We start from the raw sequence: 18,430 nt of genomic DNA, 5'->3' as shown, positions 1-18,430 counted from the left end.
GAGTGATCGGCCGGAGGTAATTGATCAGGGTTTGAGCGATTTTGAAGATTATGGTGGCCTTGCGCCTAGTGGACGCCCCAATCTTGAAGACCTTCTTGCAGCGAGCAAGCCGGAATTACTAGCCTCGGCGTCGCATATTGAAAATTCGGGCATGCATGAAACAATCTTTCAATGGCGCGTATAAGGCCGCTTGAGTATTTTTACAGGATCACTGGGATAAAGGTAAGACTTCGCTTTTTCAGAAAGCAACTGCGCTACGAAGCCAATCACTATAACGGCGACGGTTTGAATAGCCAGTAATGGTTCCATGCTCGAGAAAACTCACCGAGCGTTGGCCTGGATGAATAGAGACGCTCTGTACGGAGGAAACGTCATTTCAATACGCACTGCGATATAAATACTGTCGAGGAAAAGACCTTGACCTGAATGCGTGAGCAAGTCCAAGCCAACGTAATGCGGCGCGTTTCCCGTTAATCCTCCTATACGATAAATTTGTTTAACCTGTGTCTCTGTACTTCGAACGAGTTTCAAAGCAGTTACAAAATGGTATAGTCATGTAGAGATGGACCTTTGTAGTCTAGAACTCTATACAAACAACACCAAATCAGCTTTTAAAGGCACTAGGAGTACTGTGTTTGCGCTAGTGACTGGAGCTTCAGGACGACCAAAAGCCGAACTTTTCTAATCACGCGCAGACAGACACAGTTTGCAAGTATTACGGGGACAGATTGATTCAAATTAAGTAGAGCTCACTGCGCGAGTGAACAGGGATAGAGGACCCCTCAGGTTTCTATACTTTGCGGGGGTGGGGAAACCCAGGCGCAACTGTCGGAGAAGAAGCCATCTGATGCGGAGAAAGCGGCAGATCAAATAATTTTCTGGCCCGCGCGCGAGCCGACTTCACCTCGATGTTTGCGAAGGACCGTCACCTTCATGACTCTTGTCGCACAATAAACGCACCTCCCACGTCGTGAAAAGTCCCATCATAATTGCCTTCATGATTCGACCGTTATTTGCAGCCGTGTCGTCGGCGCGCTGCGCGTGTCCGGTCTCAACTACGGCCCGTCAGACGCCAATCGCGACGCTGTTGACGCCGCGCATCCAAGTAAGACACTGTCCTGACGTGTTTTTGGAGTCTCGATCATGGGAAGATGCTGACACACTTCTATTAGAACAATCTGCACATCTCTGCCACCATCGCACAGTCTGCCCCCGCCGCCATGTCCAGACAATTCACAAGCTCCGCCCTCCGATCCTCATCGCCCTTCCGTCTCTCCTCCGACAAAAACGAATCCTACCAAAACCCTAATGATGAATACTACAGTCCCTATAAGCCAAAGCGCCAATGGCCTCCTGATATGTCGAAACTGTCACCGAAGCATCAATTTCGACTCGAGCGCAAGTATCGCCGACGCGCGGCGCTGAAGTACGCCCGGCCCAAGTTCATCAAGACTGTGACTTTGGCTCAGTGGGTTATTATTGGCTGTGAGTTGTGTTGATCGGATTTGCAGGCGATACTATCTTCCAGGCACTAATTGTGGCTTTTTGTCGTAGTTGTCGTGGTTTATGCGGTCCTCTTCATGAACTGGGATACCAAGGATACGCCGTTTGATGGAGTCAGTGATGACATTGTTTTCTGTGTCACTTCCTGTCGAGCTCGTTCGTGCTAACTTTTTAATTGACAGATCCGAGAGGCCGTGTTCTCGGGGGTCAAATCTGTGTTCTCGAGTCCGCCGCCCCCTGGCCCAGTCAAGCGAGCAAATGATGGCACCGTGGCAGGTTCTGAGAAGTAGTGTAGGTTTGCGATACCAGGCACTGGCGCCAGTTGATAATGTAGTGAATTGTGGCGCAAGCCGTGCCGCGTGACCTACAAAAACCCACGATTTCCGTTCGAGAGACTATTGATTGTTTGTGAATGGCTAGGTAGTCAACTCGCTACGTGAGTATCAGAAATCAATATACGTGTCAGAGGTTCCGGACCCAAAAACCTCGAGTCTTGGAAGCAAGATTCGCAACAAATATCAACTCAATCTTCATATCTGTCATGCGTCGTAGCTCATGATGAGGTGTTCTCGCATAAAGAGCGGATCCTCGAAGGGCAAGACAGGACACATCAATGCTTGTGACACAACCAGCCTTGTGCGGTTGATCGTATCAAGAATCTGCTATGCTACACATGCTGGCCCTGTCCCTTGCTGCAATTTCAGTCGATTCTGGTGGCCTGCCAAAAAGATGCAGGACATTGATAAATGATGCAGGTTTGTCTAACGCCGGGAATGCCAACGCCTCGAATCTCAAGAAGAATCCCCGAGACAATGAAAACGATGAGTAGATGATCTCGCCTAAAATAGACGGAAAAAACAATGTAGAGCATGCCAATGGGGGAAAAAAATCAATACGGTCCCTGCAAGAAGATAGACTCGATAACCGAAAGCCCAGGAACGCCAAGTCATGACACGTTAAGAAGAAACCCAAAAACGGGCTCTCACGAAGAGGAAGGAGGAAAGAACAAGAGGAGAAGGATAAGAACGCGAGGAGCATTTACCATGAAAGTAATCGCGAAACGGGTGGGAATTCAGAGCCAACGTGCAAGCTCACTGGATGGCGTTAATGGGCCCAGGGGCTGAGAGATGCGGGAGTCGGAAAAGTCAAGTGCCAGATTCAAATTCAGCTGTGGTGGTTTGTCGTCAAGAAGACCTTTCTTTGGGCTCCCCGGTGCAGCCTTCTTAGGTGATTTGGCTGGCGATGAAGGTTCCGTACGAGGTGGGCCTTCTCGTACTACCAGGTATGGCCAGCCATCTTCCAAGGCGGCTGCAACCCAAGTACGAAGACATTCGTGAACGGCAGAATAGAACTTTTCCTTGCACGTGCGCAAACTGCCTCCCATGACCTTTTCGAATCCCGAGGCTCGAAGCTCAGAGCGAAGCTGGTTCCGATCTTCTCTCGTGGGCAAATAAGCAATCAAGCCATTGAGGAGATCTAGATGGGCAGCAAGATAATTTGTGGCATCCCACTCGACACCTCCCACGTAAGGCGCAGCAGGCACTGGTGGACGAGGGCTGGGGAAGTGACGCTCTTGATAGGAACGATCATCGCGCGAGCTCTTCGTCTCCGTATGCGGATCGTCCGATGAAGAAGTTGCTTTGGGAAGAGGAATCACATTGAGGTGATGAAGGAAAATCCAGAAAACTTCCTTCGTCACATTGGTGACTTCTTTGCACCATATTCGGTATGGGCGAGCTTGATAAATGTTCGCGATGAATGAGACAGGCTGGCTCTCATCTTCGGGGGATGGATCCCGAAGGTAGGCAAGAATCCTCTTCGCCCGCTGAGACGAGGTTTCATGTGGATGAGGAGCAGCGAGTTGGGTCAAGAGTAGGTTGATGATGATACCCCGTGTAGTGAATTCGCTAGGACCCTTCTTTTCATCGTCGAATAGCATCTTGAGCAAAGCAGGAAACAGCTCGCTCTCAATGCGCTCCAAGTGGGCTAGTGCAATAGAAGTGGTGCAGAGGGCCTTGAGACACAGCAGTGCCTCGTGCAAGAGAGTATCCTCATGGTCCTCCCTAGAAAGAACATGGTCAGAGTGAGGGGATTTTTTGTAGAGGTAGAGGTGAACTGTACATACCTCCACTCCATCTTCATGATTCGGTAGATCAACTGGACAATCTCGTCCATACCTCCCTCTGCGATAAACCCATTCACCCAGCTAACGGTTTCGTTCCGCAAAAGAAGCCGCAGCTTGTGCAGCTTGCCAACCTCGACCATCTCCGGCTTCTGGATTTCCCTCAAATAATGTACGAAGTCGGAAGGATCAGCAGCCGTGTCGACCACAGCCGCGTCGGCCAGCGAAGCGGTAGAAACAGCTCCACCAAGCGTGGTGTAGACCCCCACGGGCTGTGAGAGGTCCACAGATCTTGGTCGATGAGAAGATCCGCTTTCTGGCCGGGCCTTCTTACCTGGTGATGAGGAACCTCGGCCAAATGTAAAGCCACGGCTCCGAGAGCGGGACCGCGAGCCCTTTCGGTCTTGAGTATCTTTATCTTCTTTGCCTCTTCCGCGTCGACTGTCAGATGCACCAGCACTCAGAGGAGTGCCGTGGTCGGTGCGGTCTTTCTGAATGAAGTCCGCCTTGATGTTGGTGTCCAAGGACCGCATTTTGTCTCGCATATTGTGGGGGATGTTGCGTGCATCCTGTAATCGTTGTCAGTGAAATTGACGACAAAACTTGTACCACTTCGAGAAAATTCCTCACCAAAAGCTTCTCGAACTCGCTTTCCAAGTCCTTGGAACTGAAATGCTTCGGAACATCGCCATCGCGTTCCTTGCCATTAAACACCGAAATCGCGGCTTGTACCCGGGAGAGTCTCTTAGTGTTTGTCTGTTCCTTTGGGGGGATTGCTGGTGATGCCGAGACTGACATCTTTTGAATTTTGTCAAATCCCTGACTCTTCAGTGACGCATTGTCTCGTCCATTACTGGCATCGCTGCCACCCGAAGGCATTCGCTGCGGCCCCCGGTCATCCTTGACTTGTTGGTTGCCGGAATAAACACCTGATTCCGGACGTGGCTTTGGATTGCCCTGCCTGGTGAGAGACGGTTGCTGATAGTCACAAAAGTTACGCTGTTGAGCTGGGTTATACGGTTTGGGCGTGTAAAGAGAGACTTCATCGGCGACACTGCGACGTTTGTCAGCGCCGCCAGAATTGTGTCGCTCCTCGCTCCTCGCGGCTCCATATGCTGCGGGCTCTGGCTGCCAAACAGGCGAGGGCATGTTGTCGACCAGCTCTACCGGGCTTCGGTTCTCCTTGTCCCGGCCCTGTTGAGCAGCCTCTGTCTTGCGGCCACGGTGAGACCGCTTGAGGATGGCCGATAGACTGGTGGAAGACTTGGTCTTTTTCGGCTCTGAATCAGCAGGCTCCGTGGGCGGACTGTCGTGTGGCTTACTGTCCTTTCGATCCATATAATTCCGCAGAGACTTGAGTGACACGGCGCTTTTCGTTTTCTTGTGAAGCGACCGCTTATTCTCTTTAGTTGCCGACTTTGTCGACGGCGGATAGTTGTCTCGGCCGTCGCGATTCGGCACTATCTCTGCCAAGGGAAGATGGCCCGAGGGCACATCGTTCTTGTCAGCCCATGGGAAAGGGATTGTGCCGGATGGTTTGCTGTTCTTGTATTGTGGAGGAATAGCATCGTCTGCAGACTGGTTTCGTTTGTGCGGTTTTGACATTATTGCACGGAAGACCGAGGATCTGGCGGGGGCGCTGTCGGCGTCGTCGAAAATCTGAGGTCCGATGTGATTTGAATCCATTGTCTTTCTGGTTGATCAACAACTGTGGGCCTGTTAGTGGTCTGGGCAACGTCATGACACGGGTAGGGGCAGCATTGCACTCACAAGGCTGCTGACGGAAACTTTTTTTTCTTGCTCAAACGCAAACACAAACGCCAGACAAAATAGAAAATCAATTGCTAGTAATGCCAGTAATGCCAGTATTGTCGCTATTGAAGTCGACTTCAGTGCAGAGACCTGTAAGCCTGGCTGGCCGCAGTTGACTTCACATCCAACTCGAGTCAAAAAGGGCGAGGACACGCAGACGCAAGGCAAGATCAGCAGTTGGAGCGAACTTGAGTTTCAAGATGGAGCGCAGAAGCCGGGGGGGGAGGCGACCGAGAAGATGATATGAAAGCCAGAATCGGGGTCGCGCGCATAATCTTGGAGGAGCCAGACTCCACCTCAAGACCGGGACAACAGCTAGCCTCGGTGGGTGATCGTCTCCTCAGTGTCTATCGGGGGGTTGGCTGGATCAATCGGAGAGGAGTAAACAACGTATGGATTAGGCGGTTGCGAGGGGCAACGCAGCGGAGATGGCGGAGCTGATGGTCAACGTGGACTCAATGACGAGACTTTGTCGAATCGAGACCCATCACATCTGCCATCTAAGGGGTCATATTCAGCAGTTGACGCATGAGCTTAGTTGCTTTCTTTCCGGGGTATTTGGTCTCCTTATTCGTCACCGTGGTTCACTAAAGATGGCAGGTGAAGGAGTTGTGCTAGAACGGGGTCTATCTCCGGTGGTGCCTGGGCAGTTCTCTCGAGTCTCCACTAGAGGCGGCTTCAGAGTCGAGTCACTCTTCATGCCTGCATTGACTACTTGATCCGAATTTTGCGTGCCACTGGATGAAGATAGAAGATGGCCTTCGTCGCCGTCTTCAACTTGAAAGTACTCACCTCATGAGTGAAATATGCTTCAAGTGGTCCTTTCAGAGAGACAGAATGCAATGTTGCGCGCCATTACTTCAGCTCAAAATACTGTGAGTGTGCACTGTGCAGTGTCTGTTGTGCACTACCAGGACCATCCATGCCAGCAGTAATGCTGGCATCGATTTGCAAAGGAATCCAACCGTCAAACTTTCGTATTCAATTTCCAGCTGCCTGAGCCGTGTAGAGGTCTGCTCGTATATATCGTCCATCGTGGTGGTAAAGATGATTACTGCAGATTAGCGCTGACTAGGTATCTGTTGAAACCCTGGCAGCCTACTGTGGATGTACTACTCGTAACTCGACTCGTATCTGGCAGGCGGGTATTGACTCCGTCGACCGACACGATCTCCCAGGTGAATCTCCAGAAATCTGTACATCCTGCCTAGTGATCAGTGATCCGAGTCTCTGAAACCTAGCTCAGGGAAGAAGCCAGCAAGAGCCACTTTGGGCATGACATCAACAGCGCAGATCTCTGGAATCCTTAAATAATCCCACTACGATGGTAGTCTAGTGGCGGATGCTTATCTCTGCACGCTAATCACTGCAGAAAACACGATGTTCGTGTTGGGCATCGACACTTCCCTACAAGTCAGCAGACCTCTTCATCTGTTTATTTTCTCGTGACTTGAGGGCAGAATAGCATGCAGGGCCCAAACGAGCCCTTCTGATCACTCAATACTTCCCCAGATGGTTTTCTATGCGGGGTCACCCATTCCATCCCACCTGAAGTTTCTCCCTTACTGCATCCATCGAACCGGCGGATCGCTTGGCATACTCGACCGACTATTGCCCTTTCCTTCCAAGCGGCCGAGCCTGGGATGGCCTCTCTGTGAAGTGACGTCTGTTAAACTCTTCGAGACGTGTCCCGTAAGGTATCTGCCTCAAGGCTTTGCCCGCAAGCTTTGATGATTTCGCCGGGTCTGGCAGGACTGGGCCCAAGGTCCACAAAAATTGCCGCTTGCGACACGCCCCTCCTCAACGTGCCGGGGGACGACCATGGCAATCGACTCCGGTCTGCACACAGTGCACAGTGCAGGACCCGCCGGGGGAAGTGCTTCAAGAGACACATGGTCCATCCTAGCGCTTCTACCTTAGGGCGCCTTTGTTACGTACACAATTCGCGAATTTCAAGCTCGTGGCCAGAGACCGGACGACCCAGATTGCGCACACCAATTGGCCGCGGTACCTTCTCATTCATAGGCATCAAGAATCTCGGGCAGACCCGGACCTCCGGCAGTACCCACAAGGTTCTCAAAGGTCAATCTTACGCTCAAACAGCGTTGGTCGGCGATTTGGTCGCGATAATACAAGACTCCATATAATTGCATCACCAACCCGGGGTGAACGGACCTTGGGAACGCTGTACAGAAAGCAGTCCGCCGCCCCAGTTGCAATCAAAATGAATTGCCCCTCCAGAACTGATGATACACTTGCCAATCCGAGCTGGAATCAGAGTCCACCTCGCTTCAGCCCAGATATTACGACTCGCAATGACTTCAATGGTCTAGCCAACACCCGGGTTCACCACAAGCATGCCAAGGGTGCAGGGACAATATCCGGCGACGACACAATGGCCATAGAATCACGATCGCAGAGCCTGGACAATCCAAGTCCCGGAAATGAAAAGGAACCAAAGGGCGAAGTGACCGCAGCGACCTCAGGGTGTCCAGCACCCTCGAGGACCTGCGGCCCGCCTCGCCGTTACTTCTCTACTTCTTCATTTGTGGCCTCTGCGCAGCACTGCGCTCGCAGTCTGGTCAAATTCGGCCGTTTCGTAGGGCCTGGGTTTCTCATTGCCGTGGCGTACATCGACCCAGGAAATTATTCGACGGACGTTGCCGCCGGCGCACGGTTCAGATATGCTCTACTATTCATCGTGCTGCTGTCCAATCTGTTTGCAGTTTTCCTTCAGTCCCTGTGTATCAAGCTCGGTTCGGTGACAGGACTGAATTTGGCAGAGAACTATCGGGAGCACTTGCCAAGATGGATGGTCGTTATACTATATGTGATGGCCGAAGGGGCGATCATTGCCACTGATGTTGCAGAGGTAAGAACCTTGCTGAAAGTCAAGTACCACGGCTCTCACCTCCAAGAAAAACCGTATACTGATACGAGTCTAGGTGGTTGGATCGGCTATCGCTTTGAACTTACTTCTACATATTCCACTTGTCGCAGGCTGCGCGATCACCCTTGCCGACGTCTTTTTCCTGCTCTTGTTCTGGCGGCCCAACGGGTCAATGGTGGGCCTACGCATGTTCGAGTTTTTCGTCATGGCGCTGGTCTTGGGCGTGGTGATCTGTTTCTGCATTCAATTGTCTCTCATCAAAGGTCAACCTGTAGGGGAGGTCTTCCGGGGCTATCTTCCTTCCTCAGCTATCGTGACATCGGATGGGTGAGTAGGACCAGCCATTCACTGGCCTCGTCAAGCACTTCAAGAAGGACACGATACTGATACCTCTCTACAGACTGTACCAGAGTTGCGGTATTCTGGGCGCTACCGTGATGCCGCATTCCCTATTCTTGGGTAGCGGTGTCGTTCAATCTCGTCTGAAAGAGTTTGATGTAACGGCTGGTTATGTTCAGTCAACCGTGGCCCTGGGAAGTACCGATGGCAAAGTTGAATACCGGCCTAGTATCCACGCAATTCGCGGTTGCATGAAATATTCGATCATTGAGTTGGCCTTGTCTTTGTTCACCTTCGCCCTGTTCGTCAACAGCGCCATTCTCATTGTCGCGGGTGCCTCTCTCTATGATATACCGGGCAGTACCAGTGCCGATCTGTTTGGGATCCACGAGCTTCTCACCAGCTCAATCTCCAAAGCAGCTGGCTTGGTTTTCGCCTTAGCCTTGCTGCTCTCAGGAATTTCCGCGGGCATCGTCTGCACCATGGCCGGCCAGATGGTGAGCGAAGGCATGTTGAATTGGTCCGTGCGTCCGTGGATTCGCAGACTCATCACCCGCACGATCAGCATCATTCCTAGTATCATCATTGCAGCGGCTGTCGGGAAAGAAGGTCTTGATAAGACTCTGAACGCTAGTCAAGTCTGTCTCAGCGTGATCCTTCCTTTTGTGTCCGCTCCGCTCATCTGGTTCACGTGTTTTAGCAAATACATGAATGTGGCAACTGAGCAGGCGACAGAGGGCGAGGGAACTGTACAAGTCGACCAGATCAGTATGCGCAATCACTGGGTGACTTCGATCGTCGCCGTCCTTGTGTGGTTGCTGATTGTGGTGATGAACGTGGCATTGCTGGTTCTGGTAGGAATGGGCAAGGCCTAGTTTTGACTCAGTGCTGCCTGAGCGACGCTCAGCCATGCAGACTTCCAAGACACAGCATTTGACTGATTCCTTCTGCGCTAGTCGCAATGGTGAGGGACAGAAGTGACGAGATCAATGTACCTCGATCTCACTTCAGGGGGGTCTTTCTAGTCTTACGAGCGGTATCCTTTTGGTAGATCCAGGCGCTCCAGCAAAGGTGTTCACATTGATATCGACATGGCCGATGTCGAAGCTAGCACTTCAGCCGCAACAATATATGGACGTCTACTCGTTTTCATGACGAAGCCAGTGCCTAAGTATTGCAAATTCTCATTCGGCGAGACTACCTCCCAAATTACGTCTTCCGTAGCCTGATTAAGTCCCAGATAGGTAGGTAGGTGTTTCTCATAGTGATGTCAATCTACAGAGTTGAGCGTTGGTGACAAATCTTTTCATGTTGCTTTGCCCAAACACTACAAGTAACAAATCCTCCACATTCAGAGACTGTGTGGTATCGAATAGACTCTCTTCTTCAATAAGTTTCATACAGTGAGGCAAGATGCGCATTAGCCAATTCCACCCGCCGCCTCCTTGACCTTGGCCTGCTCTGGCGGCTCGTCGATGAATTGCGGAGGCGCAACCTCGTCTTGCAAGAAACTGGGGACTGCATCGGCGCCCATCTCAGTCTCAAACAAGGACTCTTCACCCAAGGCCTCTAGCTCTGCATCCAGGTCGGCTTCATCCACCTCTTCCGGCAGATCGTACGCTCGAGAGATACTCTCCTGAATCTCGTTTCCAACCTCCATCAGATCGGCCATCTCATCCTGCATCTGTTCGATCTTGTCAATGTCCACCTTGCCGTATTGCTTCTTCAGCTCCTTGGTGGTGGTCTTCATGGCGTCGACAGTCGTCATCACGTTCTTCAGGTTGTCTTGCATCATGCCGGCTTGTTCCATGTTCCACGATTGCTGGGATAGCTGATCGCGCTGGGCTTCGTACTGTTTCCGACGCTGGAGGACTTTGAGGGCCTTTTGGCGAATGGCGTTCTTGCCTGGGCCGTCGCGCATCTTGGAGAGTTTCGCCTGGTAGGCGGAGAGCTCCGAGTTGAGCGCACTGAGCTTCACATCGATGCTGGCGACGCGGTCGTCAACCTGGTCGCATGTTAGCTCGAGTCAGCTCTTTTGACGTTTGGTTCCCGTTACTGAGAAAGCGAAAGTCTGACCTTTGAGATCGCGCCATCGAGCGTAGGCTTGGGAGCCGTGCTCTTTGTCCCGAACAGACGATTCATGGTGATCGATGGCCGGTTGAAGAAAGGAGGCCCGAAGATGGGGTGACCCCGCAGGCCACAGAGTACAGCCTGTACTTTCCGTGACTTGATCAGACGCTGGAAGCGACGAATATTATTGAAAATAGGTAGAGAAAAGACAGCTTCGAGGCTGCAAGGCTGTTGCGCAACAGATATGACACGTTAAAGTCGAAGACTCCGGATCTCGTCGCCCAATATCCGACTCGTTGTTGGTATGGCCTGAATGCGATAATGCGGAGCGCCCGACGTCAGTGGGTGCTATTTTGGCCTGAGGCTCCAATTCTTCAACCGACCTGGACTTTGGGACAGTAACTGAGTAGAGGAGTAAGTAGTTAGACCTGATAGACTTGAGTTAGGCACCGGAATCAGTAGGTATGTAGTCCTCCACCTCTGTTCTGTTGTTGACGCTTCAACGATTGTTCCCCCTCGGTTTATACTGTTGACCAACCCGACGCCGAAAATGGCTCTCCTCTGCACTCCAAGCCAGGGCCCTTTCCTTCTCGCCCAGCCTTGTCGAGCGGCTATTCCATATACAACAGGGCCACCTGAACTACCTCCTAACTGCCGCGCTACTTTGAACCTCGACCGAAACGGGTGTACCCTGGCTGCAAATCTGCGTGGTGGTCCCTTGCTGCATACATGGTGGATGCCCTTGACTGTTCCATGAGCCTTTCCAACGTTACTGTCTGAGGACGTGATCTACCAAGTCATGTTCCCCTTGAGACGAGATGACTAGGGGTCGTGAGAACAGCACGGCCACTCAAGACTTTTAATCAGCGGGTCACTCTGACTATGGGACACACATGCAGACTGTCAACAGTGATTTTGACTGCCCTTGGAAGTCATTCACTAGTAGCTCAGGAGGCCAGATCACACTTTCTACGTGCAAATGTCGAATCTGACAGGTGATCACTCAAATGTCGGAGTCGAAGGCATGATCAGGAACGGTTGCCGTCTTGTCGAACCTTGCTGGTGACTTGGAAATTCCATGCTGTACTGGAGGTAGACCGATACCCCTTCGCCAGGTGGACAGTTTTAAAATCTAGTACCCGTTCACCACGGCGCTCCTGACCCCTTCAAAACATAGTGAGAAGAAACACAGTGGCGGATTCAAAGATGCTGGAGAGGTGGCCTGGACCGAGGTTGGGGCGACAGTGGGAAAATCGGGTAGATATGAGGTGCCTCGGACGAGAAATATACTCCTAAATAGCTTAGTCGTAGTCTGAGGGCGCATACTCCAGGCAGGATCAACAATTGTGGAATGATCGATCACAATAGTATGTGCTCTTGTGCTTTCAAACTTTCAATCTCTAGGTAAAGTCTCCATCCCTTAAGTGGTATCATCAACTGGACTGCTGGCCAAGGGAAGGCACTTGGAGGTAGTACTAAAGTACTAACACTCCCTGGTCGGGGGTTCCAAGGGTTTTAATCTGCATGGATCATGGAAAGCATAAGTGCATCCCATCGAACATTACGGAGTAGTTAATCGATTGTTCCAACCAACTACGCAAATCATTAGAATACGTACTCTACACTCTGTGACTCTACGGAGAAGCAGGCGAGACAGCCAGTACCCACTTGATTCATGCGAGGCAATGAACTACTTATGAATACCTAGTAAGATTGTCTTCGATGCCCGGATTGACCCAAAGATAGTGCCAGGGCAGCAGAAGAGGGGGGGGGGGGGGACCTCTAACCAAAGTACCTCTGTGTATAAGCGTAACTCAAGTGCGATCCGAAGCCGAGTCGATGACCGGTAATTACACCTTCTGCCTGCGGTCTTTGGCTGATTCCTGGAGTCTTTTCCTTTTCTTCCTCCTGACCAAGATCCGTAAGCATCATTCTCGCTTCTCCAAGTCACTCAACTCCCCGGGTGTTGATCACTCTCCAGCTTGCGCGTGGCTCCTCGATGGACCAGCGCTGATTCCTGCATTCCCGCCCGCAAGTCGGCAATCTCCCAACTCTTCTCTTCTTCCCACCACAACTACCACCCACATCCACCCTCGGGAGGCCCTCAATTTCCCGCGCTCCTTCGTCTCGTCGCTCTTTGATCTGTGAAGGTATGTATCGATCACCTGGGGGTTTGGCCTTCCTCCATGTCGGTTTGCGTCGCGGCTTGGCCCCTCCAGGGGATCCGGTCTTGCGGAGGAGGGAGGGGGAATTCATTCTCTCATCAACGTCAAATGCAAAACCGAATGGCGGTTCAATCACAATCCGTACTCCGTTCAGGTGGTCGATGATCAACCGTCGACGAGCCATGCTGACTTGTGTCCTTTCTCCCCCCCCTCATAGCGCCGGGTTCGCTTCGGCCTAGATTCCGACCGAGATCGATCTTTGCTCGAGCAGGCGCCCGCAATCAACCAGCCCTCCCGACCCCACTGAACCCTCACCTCAACGCATCCCACGTGTGTGTGTGTGGAACGAAGTACCGTTCAATCGCCCTGCTGGCGGGACTCATAGACACTTTTCTTCACCCTCTTCGATCCACCGAGTGGTTTTTGCTGCTTTAGAAAGGGCTTTCACCTTCGCAAAGCCCGAGATCTTTGCCTGCTTGATCGCTCAAAGTTGACCGGAATCTGCTATCCCATGAATCGTGCCTTTCAGCAACAAAGTTCATCATGTTCTGGCGGTTTGGGGGATATGCGAGTATCTCCACCATTGATACCCTGCTCGACAAACCCGATGTTGCTCTCGAGGACCTGCTAGATGAGCCGGAAATCATCCAGGAATTGAAACAGCATAACACAAAACTCATTGAATTTCTGCGCGAGGATCATGTCCTGAAACGACTTATGGACCATGTCATTGCACCAAGCCTGGTGAATGACGATGATGATGACGATGATGAGGGAGACGAAGATGAAAAACACGATAACGATCCCCATGCGAAAAACGACAGCGAGGCGTCCGCCGATACCGCCGCCGTGCCGGCAGAGCAGACGGACAGTGAGGATAAGGACCACAAGACGGAAAAGGCCGTCGATCCGCTCAAAAGTGTGCTGGATCCGGAAGACCTGGAAAAGGTCGAGAAGGCTCGATTGAAGCATGCTTACATAGCCTGCGAGGTCCTGTCCTCGGAAACGTGGTCCATCCTGGAATCGATCATGGCCAACCCGGCCTATCTGCGTGATTTTTGGGGATTTGTACGAAGGCCCGCCCCACTTGATTCACTTCAGGCCAGTTATTTTACCAAAGTGAACGAAACACTTCTCGACAAGAAGACGGAGGAGATGCTCGAATTTTTGAAATCCATGGATGGCATTGTGGCGGCGCTGCTTCAGCACGTTGACAATCCGATGGTGATGGATCTCTTGTTGAAGATTATCAGCTTGGAGAAAGCGGAAGGAGGTCAAGGAACTGTGGATTGGCTGCAATCGCAGGACCTGATTCCTCAACTATTGTCCTTCTTGTCCCCAGAGCAACCGGGCTCCGTGCAGACATCTGCTGGTGACTTTCTCAAAGCGATCATCACCATCTCGGCCAACGCGACCCCAAATGATCAGTCTTGTATTGGACCCAACAGCCTCACCCGTCAGCTTGTGTCGCCTGAACGTGTGCAGCAGTTGATCAATGCGATGTTGAAGGGCGGAAACCCTCTAACGGTAGGTGTCGGCATCGTTATTGAGGTTATTCGCAAGAATAACTCGGACTATGACCCTGAGCAGACCGGCGGCCCCGAGTCGGTGCCGACGCCCTACGATCCCATTTATCTCGGGCATCTACTGCGCCTATTTGCCAAGCACATCCCTCAATTCATGGCGCTCATTCAGAGCTCTAAGCATGCAGTTTACGACGGTACCACAGTCAAGTCCGTTGAAAGAGGCCGTCTGAAATCTGCATGGGGCGCCAGCATCGAGCCTCTGGGTTTCGATCGTTTCAAGACCTGCGAGTTGATGGCTGAATTGCTGCACTGCAGTAATATGGGTCTTCTGAACGAGCCTGGTAGCGAGGACTACGTTCGTCAGCGAAATGAAGAGCGCGACAGATTGATCCGCGATGGTGTCTTTGGCCACAACCGTGATGAACAGTCGGGCATGGAATACAATGACACCACTGCCGATTTCACAAATGGTTCAACAATGAATACAGACTCCCTTGATGATGTTCACCCCAGAGCTGTTGAGGAGGAGGGATTCGAAAAGGTCGGAGCATCCGGGGACTCTGTTCCCGATGAGAAGTCAGAGCAAAAAGATTCCACCATATCGTCGGATCCGCAGAATCCTTCTGGAACGACCGGAGAGCCATGCGCAGAAACGGCTGAACCCAACACGACTGGATCGCCGTCCCCGCAGACTCCTACTACCGTGCTTAGTGATGAAATCAGCGATATCAAGCTGGATGAGCAAACCCCACAAACACAGGAATCACTCGCCGAAACACAGAAAGACGCTCAAGCTGGTGCAGCACAGACTACCGATGTGCCTGCACCATTGTTCGCCTCAAAAGAAGCAGAAGCCGAGGTCGCCGCGGCATCGAAAGACGTATCGGAGTCTCAGAAGAACGACGAGCCAGCAAAGGATGGCGGAGCCGAGGACTCAGTCGATCAGTACATTCAATACGACCTTGACGGGCGACCTGTTGTGGGAGACTTCTTAAAAATTATGTTTGTGGAAAATCAAGTGGTGCCCACCATTCTGGTAAGTTTATTCGAGCTTAACCCATTGACCCACGCCGACGCGCTTTCTCACATATCTTTTGCAGGGATTCTTCTTCCGATTCCCCTGGAATAATTTCCTTCACAACGTTGTGTATGACGTCGTACAACAGGTCTTCAACGGCCCAATGGAGCGTGGCTACAACCGTGCTCTTGCTATCAATGTGTTTGAGACTGGCAAGATCACCAACGCAATTATCGAAGGCCAGAAGCGAAGTGACGAGACCCAACGCGCAAAGCAAATCCGTCTCGGCTACATGGGTCACTTGACTCTTGTGGCGGAGGAAGTCGTCAAGTTCAGTGAGCGCCACCCGCCAGAGCTGCTCTCCCGATCTGTCATGGACGCTGTCTTGGATCCCGACTGGATCGAATATGTCGAGCAAAGCTTGTCCGAAACGAGAGAGCGCGATAATGCCATTCTTGGAGGTGTTCGACCGGACATGGCCGGTGGACACAGGCAAACCTCTGCGAACAACTCTACACCTAGCCAAGGATTTGGTGGCTCTTCTGCTCTCGCCGATGCCGGTTTGAACGGCGGAATCGGTGGCTCAACTTTTCAAGGGTTCGATGTCAATCAGGGCGGTGTTTCTGGCGGGGCATTCAGCGGAGGCGGTACTTCCTTATTGAGTGGATTTGCTAGCTCCAGCGATGACGAGGACGAGGAGATGGAAGACCACGAAGATCGTGATACTGGTAGTACCGACCATGGTGACACCGAGAATGTGCGTACCTTCCTGTTTAGTCACGAGGAGTGAGCGTTCTTTGGAACGACGATTGTTCCCCACTGTGTGTTTACTTCACCGCAAGACTCTTGCGCATCCGGGGGGGAGGGCTGGTCTGGGGGAGGCAACGGGAGTTCTGACCTGAGACGAGGAGGCTGTGCAATGACTGGCGTCGCACCGAACTTACCCCGACTCGATGACGACTCTTCAATGCACCTCCACCGGACTCTGCTTTTCCACTTGGTCTGTAGCATTCACTCTCATTGTCATATTCATAGGCCCCTGCCTCTCAACGCTTCCTATTGAACTTCTTACCTTTATTGATCCCCAGTCATCACCGCGCATGTCTCAACTTACATGCTTTGTGTTTTATGCTAACCAGTGATATTCCCAGGTATCTGAAAATTCGTCAAGCCAGCCAATTCCCATTCTTCCACCGCCTCCTGCCCCGCTGAGCATGGGTCCATCCAGAGCCCGTCGTCAACTTGCAGCACGTCTTGCGGCCCACAAGCAGCAATCTAATGACAATGACGAAGGTTCGGCGGACGACCACGCACAGCAGGACGCTGATGAATGGTCCACCAACCCCTTCATCATTGCAGGAATTGACGACGATGCTGAAGGTAGCCATTCGGCATTCCCTGGTACCGACTTTGCTTCTACCCATGATTCAAACTTCCATTCCACCTTCCCAGACACTGTGTTTAGTCCACCGGATTCATTTTCTCCTAATTCATCCGAGGAGGAAGGTGATGGCCGTGGTGAAGGTGTTCGACGACGCGTCCGTGTCCCCCTCGAAGTCGAGGACGATGACGAAGAAATGGGCGAAATGATTGGACCCAACGCGGGCGGGATGGACTCTGACGAAGAGGATGAGGCCATTATCAATGAGAGTCTTGGGTATTCCAATCTTCCTGGTCAGATGAGATATAGTGGCTTCTTCCAGTCGCCGGGCTCTGGTTCCCACTACGACGACGACCAGGACAGCAGTGATGGTGAGGATGAAGGCCTCGTGGAAATTCTCGTTCCTGGCCGCAAACCTTCCACCTCCTAGTGTTTGAAAATTACCTTCTCATTCATGTCTGATTCCCCTTCCGCGTCATGTCTTCGTCTATTTCCTGCGTTCCTCTTTTGCAAGTGCTATCTCATCCCTTTTTCGATTACATTGACAATCATATACCGCGAGGAATGATTTTTCTATTTCTTTCAAGGGCCGAAATCGTCATCTCATTGCTCCTGCTGTGCTGGCGGGCGTTTTACTCGCCATCGAATTTCAATGGGTTCTACTTATACTTTGCCTCGGGCTTACCAACAAGTGGGATGGCTGTCATCATGGTTTGACCCGGTACATGACACTGTCTATATGAGGTTGACCCCTTCACCGAGCTGAAGAATAGTTGTCAAGTTCTGGTTCTGCTTCTGTGTCCTCGTTTCTTTGCTCTTCCTTTCACCGATCTTCATCAAAGCTTTTGCGTGGGTCATCATCACAACCATCATCCGGGAGCGTTTTGTTGAGAGGAGTTGATGTCGTGTACGATATTTGAGTTCGAAATGATGTTCTAAGCGGCTTGAAGTGCATCTTCCTAGCATGAAGACTCCATTGGATCACCTTGTCAAGTAGTACGAGCATGACGGACGGGAGCGATGTTAGGTTATGGTTCAGCATGGTCCAACTCTCTTACGATCACAATTTGCGTCGGATAGTTCAATGTGGAATGCGATCTCTGCCTTTAATGTCAGGCGTTATCAGATCGTTGCCTGATGCCCGCTGCACCCGTTAGAACGTCATCCTAAGCAGCATTCGGGCACGACTAGTATATACTGCATTTCAAGCTGCAACAGTATTCCCATTATTCAAGGTTGCCAAGTATTGCAGTGGCCGATGACCCAGGTATACGGAATGATTATACAGAGGAAAATACCTGGCCCGCCTCACATGCGAGGGAAAGGAAGTCGTGAGTCGTGACCTCGTGGACAAACACTACTACAAAAGTACCGGGGGCTTGGAGTGTCGATATGTTCCCCACTGAAGAGGCTGCAGTGACTTCTAGGAAAATAAAAGTGGGCCCCATCTGAGGGTCAACGGCCCCGCCAAAATCTTCAATGAGCTATATCGGTACGACCCTATATCCTTGCTCAGGCTCAGATTCACCATCTGTGACGATCAGATATAGAAATCAATCTATCGGCCATTCGTTGGTGGTGACAGACACTCTGAGGCCTCCAGA

At 51.6% G+C, this 18,430-nt stretch overlaps 5 protein-coding genes across 5 annotated transcripts; 3 read left to right on the top strand and 2 right to left on the bottom strand.

Moving 5' to 3' along the window:
* Window positions 1-997: 997 nt before the first annotated feature.
* N7539_006209 (uncharacterized protein) lies at window positions 998-1,793 on the top strand (the record flags this gene model as incomplete). The annotated part of the gene is made up of 4 exons (XM_056935811.1): window positions 998-1,105; window positions 1,173-1,485; window positions 1,555-1,616; window positions 1,686-1,793. The coding sequence occupies 4 exons, from the start codon at window positions 998-1,000 to the stop codon at window positions 1,791-1,793; spliced, it is 591 nt and encodes a 196-aa protein (XP_056788735.1).
* Window positions 1,794-2,575: 782 nt separating this feature from the next.
* Window positions 2,576-5,311, bottom strand: N7539_006208 (uncharacterized protein; the record flags this gene model as incomplete). Its single annotated transcript, XM_056935810.1, has 3 exons — window positions 2,576-3,566; window positions 3,629-4,194; window positions 4,256-5,311. The coding sequence occupies 3 exons, from the start codon at window positions 5,309-5,311 to the stop codon at window positions 2,576-2,578; spliced, it is 2,613 nt and encodes an 870-aa protein (XP_056788734.1).
* Window positions 5,312-7,661: 2,350 nt separating this feature from the next.
* Window positions 7,662-9,541, top strand: N7539_006207 (NRAMP family metal ion transporter; the record flags this gene model as incomplete). The annotated part of the gene is made up of 3 exons (XM_056935809.1): window positions 7,662-8,309; window positions 8,383-8,654; window positions 8,728-9,541. 3 exons carry the CDS (start codon window positions 7,662-7,664, stop codon window positions 9,539-9,541), a joined length of 1,734 nt encoding a protein of 577 aa, XP_056788733.1.
* A 545-nt stretch (window positions 9,542-10,086) lies between these two features.
* On the bottom strand, window positions 10,087-10,808 carry N7539_006206 (putative SNF7 family protein (Cta1); the record flags this gene model as incomplete). Its single annotated transcript, XM_056935808.1, has 2 exons — window positions 10,087-10,671; window positions 10,743-10,808. The coding sequence occupies 2 exons, from the start codon at window positions 10,806-10,808 to the stop codon at window positions 10,087-10,089; spliced, it is 651 nt and encodes a 216-aa protein (XP_056788732.1).
* A 2,636-nt stretch (window positions 10,809-13,444) lies between these two features.
* N7539_006205 (SAPS family protein) lies at window positions 13,445-17,256 on the top strand (the record flags this gene model as incomplete). The annotated part of the gene is made up of 3 exons (XM_056935807.1): window positions 13,445-15,463; window positions 15,528-16,202; window positions 16,597-17,256. The coding sequence occupies 3 exons, from the start codon at window positions 13,445-13,447 to the stop codon at window positions 17,254-17,256; spliced, it is 3,354 nt and encodes a 1,117-aa protein (XP_056788731.1).
* Window positions 17,257-18,430: the final 1,174 nt, after the last annotated feature.

The sequence above is a fragment of the Penicillium diatomitis genome, assembly GCF_028827545.1.
Source record: "Penicillium diatomitis strain IBT 30728 chromosome Unknown utg000008l_segment0_segment0, whole genome shotgun sequence".
NCBI lineage: Eukaryota > Fungi > Ascomycota > Eurotiomycetes > Eurotiales > Aspergillaceae > Penicillium > Penicillium diatomitis.
The sequence above is the reverse complement of the archived record's forward strand: the minus strand, read 5'-3'. Positions and strand labels throughout refer to the sequence as shown.